The sequence below is a fragment of the Charadrius vociferus genome, unplaced genomic scaffold (genome assembly GCF_000708025.1).
Source record: "Charadrius vociferus isolate BGI_N301 unplaced genomic scaffold, ASM70802v2 scaffold411, whole genome shotgun sequence".
NCBI classification, from domain to species: Eukaryota; Metazoa; Chordata; class Aves; order Charadriiformes; family Charadriidae; genus Charadrius; species Charadrius vociferus.
This window is the reverse complement of record NW_009646935.1, coordinates 3,819,053-3,825,659: the sequence shown is the minus strand read 5'-3', so window position 1 is coordinate 3,825,659 and position 6,607 is coordinate 3,819,053. Positions and strand designations below refer to the sequence as shown.

General features: G+C 56.2%; 1 protein-coding gene across 1 annotated transcript in view; it reads right to left on the bottom strand.

The window, feature by feature from the left end:
• Positions 1-201: 201 nt before the first annotated feature.
• The window catches only part of PYGB (phosphorylase, glycogen; brain), a 16,868-nt gene continuing 10,462 nt past the window's right edge, over positions 202-6,607 (bottom strand). The window contains exons 8-20 of the mRNA XM_009894869.1: positions 6,047-6,190; positions 5,615-5,707; positions 5,341-5,487; positions 5,050-5,213; positions 4,583-4,697; positions 3,757-3,858; positions 3,472-3,619; positions 2,849-2,907; positions 2,366-2,507; positions 1,806-2,013; positions 1,216-1,350; positions 964-1,030; positions 202-697 (exon numbers count right to left, since the gene is read on the bottom strand). Coding sequence (XP_009893171.1) covers positions 545-697; positions 964-1,030; positions 1,216-1,350; positions 1,806-2,013; positions 2,366-2,507; positions 2,849-2,907; positions 3,472-3,619; positions 3,757-3,858; positions 4,583-4,697; positions 5,050-5,213; positions 5,341-5,487; positions 5,615-5,707; positions 6,047-6,190 — 1,677 coding nt within the window. The 3' untranslated portion in view covers positions 202-544. The remainder of the gene's footprint in view (positions 698-963; positions 1,031-1,215; positions 1,351-1,805; positions 2,014-2,365; positions 2,508-2,848; positions 2,908-3,471; positions 3,620-3,756; positions 3,859-4,582; positions 4,698-5,049; positions 5,214-5,340; positions 5,488-5,614; positions 5,708-6,046; positions 6,191-6,607) is intronic.

The following is a 6,607-nucleotide window of genomic DNA, read 5'->3' as shown; positions in this document are numbered from 1 at the left end:
GTAGCATTCGACGTTGGTGCCTGCACTGGGGCCAGCTGCTTTAACAACCAGCTCCACCTTCTCTAGGTGTTACTGGGGAAGGGGGTGACCGGAGGGACAGGCAGTGGCCTCTCTCCCTCCCCGGCTTTGGGGCTGGCAGACCCACTGGAGGAGGATGCAAGACACGCTCTGTGTTAGCTAAACCTGCTCATGGGGCAGGGTCAAGGAGGCCAGGCCAGGCTGCATGCAGCAGGGAGAGGGGAGGATTTAGTTGGAAAGCCCTTGTTAAGCATGGAGCACAGCTGTGGAAGACTTATCCGTGGTCATCTCACTAAAAGCACTATGCAGCACATGCAGGCTGGATACATGGGTACAAATACAGGGTCCTTTCTCCTCTCCCCCAGCTCTTGTTCCTCAGTCAGGGCTCCTTCTCAGAGCATCTTTCTACCCTCCTGAGGGAAAGGCCTTGTCCCTGCAGAGCCGAGCCCATCTGACTGGCGGTGAAATGCAGGTGAGGCCTCCTGGGCTGGGAACCCATCCCTCCTGCCTTCCCTCTGCGCTTGCATCAATCCCGGGGGAGGTTGGGCGGGGGGATTTTTGTGGCAGATGGCTCCACACCCCAGATCTCCCGGGCGTACTCCACGATGGTCCTGTCACTGGAGAACTTGCCCGAGCATGCAATGTTCCTGATGACTTTCTTAGTCCACTCCCGGGGGTCCTGGGAAGAGGAGAGGCAGTGTCAGCAGGCAGTCCCTCACCCGGCTCTGTCCCGGCTCTGTCCCGGCCCACAGGGCACCAGCTATGGACACTTAGCTGGTTTAAACGATGTGGTATGGGACTGCCAAAGTGGCAAAACCTGCCTCACCCTGCTTCATGCCTGTGCGATGTGGTGTCCTTAAGAAGGGCTCCACAGGGGCACACTCACCCCAGCTCCCCCCCGGCCAAGGACTCCATCCCTCCCTCTTGATAGCGGGCAGCCCTTACCATGAACAGCTGATCCACTTGGCCTTGGCATTTAATGTAAGCCTCGTAGTCGGCAAACACCTTAAACCTGAAACCCAAAGCAGAGTAAGGGTCCTGCTGTAGGGTCCCAGCCTGACAGGACAGGGCAGCACAGCCACCTTCCTTCGGGCAGGCAGGGCTTATCCCCTGCGCAGGGGGACCCAGGTCAGCTGGGAAGAAGGCTTGGGCAGGCTGAAAGCAGCCCACCAAAGAGGGATGCTTGCCAGGACTCACCTGTCGTGGTACATGAGCATGTTGACAACGTCCCTGAAGCAACCAGGGTCTCGAGGGGAGAAAAAACCGCTGCTGATCTGGTCGATGGCCTGCCGCAGCTCTGGCAGCCGCTCGTAGTACTCCCGCGCGTTGTACCTGCACCCAGCAGAGACAGGCTGTAGGGACTGATGCCCTCCCCTAGGGCCCAGCACCCCAAGAGCAGGACCTGACATGTCTGGGGCAGGAAGGGTAGGCAAGGATGACGTATGGCTCCTGAGTTGAGGACCCTTGTTCCCTGGGGCTGTAGTCTATCAGAGCACCCTGCTAGTGGCTCTGCGACCAGTTGCAGTGCCCAAAATGTTTTGTGCCCAGGCTCACGTCTTGTTTACAGCCGCTGTGCTCTGGGTAAGCTGCCGGGGCTGCATCCTTGATGGACCACCCACTGACCACCCCAGGGTGGAGGATGCCTCCAGCCCCAGCTTTTTCCTGCTCCAGAGCTGCCCAGGGAGGAGGGTGTCCTTCCCAGAGATCGTGGCGCTCTCTGCCAGAGCTGTGACCTGTGTCCCCATCTGACAACCGCTGTCATGCATTGGGCTCTCCCCAGCACCAACCCTTGGCGATCCAGGGCCTCCACGTCCTCCACCCGCATGCCAAAGATGAAGAGGTTTTCTTCTCCTGCCTCCTCAGCCATCTCCACATTGGCCCCATCCATGGTACCAATGGTGAGGGCCCCGTTCACCATGAACTTCATGTTGCCGGTACCCGAGGCCTCTGTGCCAGCTGTGGAGATCTGCTGGGAGAGATCTGCCGCCGGGATCACTGCCAGGTGCAAGAGAGGTAGGAGTTAATCCTTGGCACACTGCAGCTCCCCACAACCTGGGCCCAGGACAGCAAAACACAGCCCTGGGCATCTGCTAGTGGCCCTGCTGACCTCAACCTCAGCCCAAACAGTGTGGTTCTGGGGCCAGAGCCACGCTCAGCCCTGCCCCAACCCTGTGCAGCTGCTGTTATTCCTGCATGAAGCTGGCTTCCTGCCCTGCGTGGAGCCCTCAGGCCCTTCCTAAGGTAGAACCAGGTGACCTGCTATGACAGCCTCTCTGGTCAGCCAGTTTCTGGGCTCAGCTGGGACATGCCCAGCTCCTGATGCATGATTACACGAGACCAGACGTACCCTTCTCGGCCAAGGATACACGGTAGTTCTCCAGGAAGATGACCTTGAGCTTGTCCCCCACATAGGGATCGTTGTTGATGACCTCACCGATGGACGTGATGAGTTTGATGATCATCTTGGCCATGTGGTAGCCAGGGGCCGCCTGAAGAAGAGCAGCCCAGAAATGGTGAAGGCTTTTAAGGAAGGGAGAGCACGAGAGATGGCAGTGCGGGTCCTCGCCACGGGGAGAATCTGGGCCTCACCTCTGCTGCTCACATGGATCAGCAAAAACACCCTACTGGGAGGAGAAGTCCTAAGCCACAGGGCAAGAGTGATGGGGCCTTTCTCAGTCTGATAAGTCCATGAAGGTGCTTCCTGAAGAGCACGCCAGCAGACACATGCTGGCTAACCTACAGCGGGCCCGGCAAAGCCACAGAAAGGGGACAGCACCTTCCCCACATCCCCAGTGAGCCATGCATGCACCGAGTCTGGAACGCATGTTACCTTTCCTCCAATCATAATAGTCCTGGGCACAAAGGATCTGGATGGATCGCTTCTGATGCCTGAAAGAGCAGAGCACAACGCAACTGAAGTGAATATAAACTGGACAGAGTTTATGGCATGCATCATCAGAGGTGGGCTGGGATCCCAGCCCATGTCACGTGGACCCAGCAAACTTGCAGGACCCTGAAGCCCAACCAGACATCTGCCGGAGCTGTGCTGGGTGCAAATGTGTTGCAAAGTCCTCGGAGAACCACTCAAGCCAGCACAATGCAGAGCTCTAACGACTTGCCTCCCTTCGGGAATGGGCAGGGGCACAAAGCATACACTGGGGAGCGGCGTTTTAACTTGCACCAGGGCAGTCCTAACACCTGCACTACAGGTGTGGGGGTTACCAGGGCCCTGGGACCCAGCTGGGCTGGAGACATGGGCTGTGAGCTTTTCCTCAGAGCTCTGTATGACCCTTCAGGCCCTCCATCTTCCCTCCTGGAGAGAAGCCCCTCATGCCAGGAGGGCAGAGCTAGGCTCGGGAGTCCTTGGCCACCAGCTGGCATACTTTTACATGGGAACCCTGGCAGTGAGAGGCTGGGGGATGCCCCTTGCCTACCAGCCCAGGGAGGACTTACGGTTGTAGAGGGTGATAGCATGCAGGCAGTTCAGCAGTTGCCGCTTGTATTCATGGATTCGCTTGACCTGAACATCAAACATGGACGAAGGGTTGATCTTGACCTTGTACTGCTCCTCCAAGTAGGCTGCAAACTTCAGCTTGTTCTCCTGGCAAGAAATTCTGATGAGGAACAGGCATGGGTTCCCAGACCTTGTGTCAGAAGTGAGCATTTGCTGCTGGGATGTTCGTGGGAGCGTGGTGTGTTAAATCTTCTTCCCCACACCCCACCTCCAGTGCACATTACCTGTTTGACTTTTGCCACATCCCTGATAAAAGTCTCATTATTGATGAAATCCAGTAGCTTCTTCAGCTGGCTCAGATCTGTGATAAAGTCTTCTCCGATTTTCTAAAAGAACAAACCAAGACAGAGATGTCCCACCCGTGAGACACCTCACCCAGTCCACAATTGTTTGCATTTCCCCAACAGAGATGCCACAGTCCGACTGGGAATTGGAAGAGGCACTCTGGCCAGGAAAAGGGGCACAGTTTCTTATGGTGAGGTTACTTCTCTGTGTCATCAGGGAACCCAAAGGTAAAGGGGAAACTGCGCACTTGCAAAAGCCCAAACTCTCTCGAAGAACTTTAGAGGGAGGATGTGTGCGCATGTACCAGAGCTTCCTGGCAGCTGGAGAAACTGATGGGCAGGACACAAAGATACATTTAATTGCAGGACATCATTCAGCTATGGCGTCGCAGCACGAAGCAAAATCCTGTGCTAAAGGGCCTGGTAAACAAAGGAGACAGAACTGGGGCTGGAGCTCCAAGGGAGCTCATTTGTGGCCATGAAGCTGAATGCTTCTGCAGACACCCCATTTGACACACCATGGTACTGCCTGACAGGTGCTGTGTAGCCACTGCGAGGGCAGGGAACCAGGTCCAAATTTCTGCAACTATTTTAGCCAACTCTTCATCACTGATGTTAAAGCCCAGCCAATCTCACACCTACATATGCAACAGGTGTGCTCCTCCCAGGCTGTCCTCACTCACACCCGCCAGATGTTAGCCTCAGGTCCGCTCAGCCCAAAGAGGTGATCACGCTCAGCCCCTCGCTTCAGATGCTTGCGACTCACCTCTGCAATAACATCGGCCAGTCCCGGGTTGCACAGCAGGAGCCAGCGTCGCGGTGTGATCCCATTTGTCTTGTTCTGAAACTTCTCCGGCTCCAGCTCATAGAAATCCTTGAACCTGGAACACCAGGGAGCTCTGATCCACCCACCACCACCCAGAGCTTCAGCTGTGCCCCCACTGTATGTGCTCCCGACTCAGGGCAGTCTCTGCGGATCTCCCTATAACAACCATGAACTCTATGCTGCCTGTCGCCTCCTTCCTCAGCTGTAAAGCCGAGGGTTTCACCGGCTCCAAAGGGAGATGAAATAGACCTTGCACACGTGCCAATCAGACAAGTCTCCCCAGCCTGCCGTGCCCAGCAGGGCAACCAAAGCAGACCTTGACACTTGATCGTTCCAACCACCCCCCAGGCTTGCAGGCAAAGCCCAGTGAGCACACAGAGTGCGTGCCTTGGGTGTCCCCAACTCACACTGAGTTCTTCACAATGTCAGAGTGGATGCGGGCCACGCCGTTGACCGCGTGGGAGCCGATCACACACAGGTGTGCCATGTTAATACGTTTGCAGTCTCCTTCCTCAATCACCGACATCCTCCGGAGACGGTCAATGTCCCCTGGGTAGAGAGCTGCCACCCGCTGCAGACAGGCAGAAAGAGGGACATTAGCAACCCAGCCGCAGGGCCGAGGAACATCCCCACCCTAAAGGCAACCAGATCAAGACCCCCTAGAGTTCCCACAGCCTGTGACCTGCCCGGTCCCTTACATCCAGATGCATTTGGTTGAGAGCGTAAATGATCTCTAGGTGACGTGGCAGCAGCTTTTCAAACATGGAGACAGGCCAGCGCTCCAGGGCTTCAGGCAGCACAGTGTGGTTGGTGTAGGCACAGGTCCTTTTGGTGATCTCCCAGGCCTGCGTTACAGATAGCAGATTAACGCGCGCGTGCCCAGGCCAGGAGGGGAAAGAAAACCCCGTGTAAGGACAGGACAGCAGTTCTTTCCCCTGCAAGGTTCAGCATGGACCTCTCAGCTCTGCTTACCTTGTCCCAATCCACTTTCTCCACATCCACCAGGATCCGCATGAGCTCTGGGATGGACAGGGCAGGGTGGGTGTCATTTAGCTGAATAGCCACCTGCAACACAGACTTGCTGGGCTCAGGGCTGGCAGTGACAGGACTGGGACAGTGTCCCGCATGCATGGGGTTGGGGTGAGGGTTAGCCCCAAGCCTCTTCTCATGGCACACATCCCAGAAACAGAGCTCCCAGGAACAGAGCCATTCAACCTTTGCAAGTTTTACTCCAAATTGCAGATTTTTCCCTGGGAAAACGGGCCCGCAGGTCACCTGTTTTCCAACCCAAATTGTGAGGGTCTTTGTATAAATGCCCTGACCTGGTCCTGAGCATCCTGCTCTCCCTCATGATAGGCAGGTCTGGCTGAAACACCCCCGGACCCTCTCTGCCCACAAACTCACCTTGTCTGGGAAGGTTTCAAAGCATGTTCTCACAGGGTCTCGACAGCCAAATTTGGAGGACTTAAAGCGGCGGATGATGTCTTGGAGGGTAGCAGCCACCACAAAGTACTCCTGTTTCAGCCGCAGCTCCTTGCCTTCAAAGAACTGCAAGTTGGGGAACCACAGCCATCAGTGCTGCAGCTGCCATCTCCAGTTGGCAGCCAAACCCCTGGAGATGCTCCTGTCCACACTGATGGGCTTCCCAACAGGCGTCACAGGTTCAGCACCTCATCGGGGCAAATGTGGATGTTTCTCATACTGCCTCTAATGAGGCAGGAGCTGTAGGGACTGACAAGGGGCTCAACATTCCAAACAGTTGCCTCCAGAGGGCAACAGAACCTGCCACATCCATGCTACTCCTACAGAGCAAGTGCAGCGCTCTCCCTCACTGCAAGACCCTTTGCAGGAGTTTTTGGACCAAGGATTCTGGATTCCCTGCCACAGCCAGGAGCCAGTGTCTCTGGACACACCAGCTGTCTCCCACGCATACTACACATCACGCCGGCCGATTTCAAAACACCA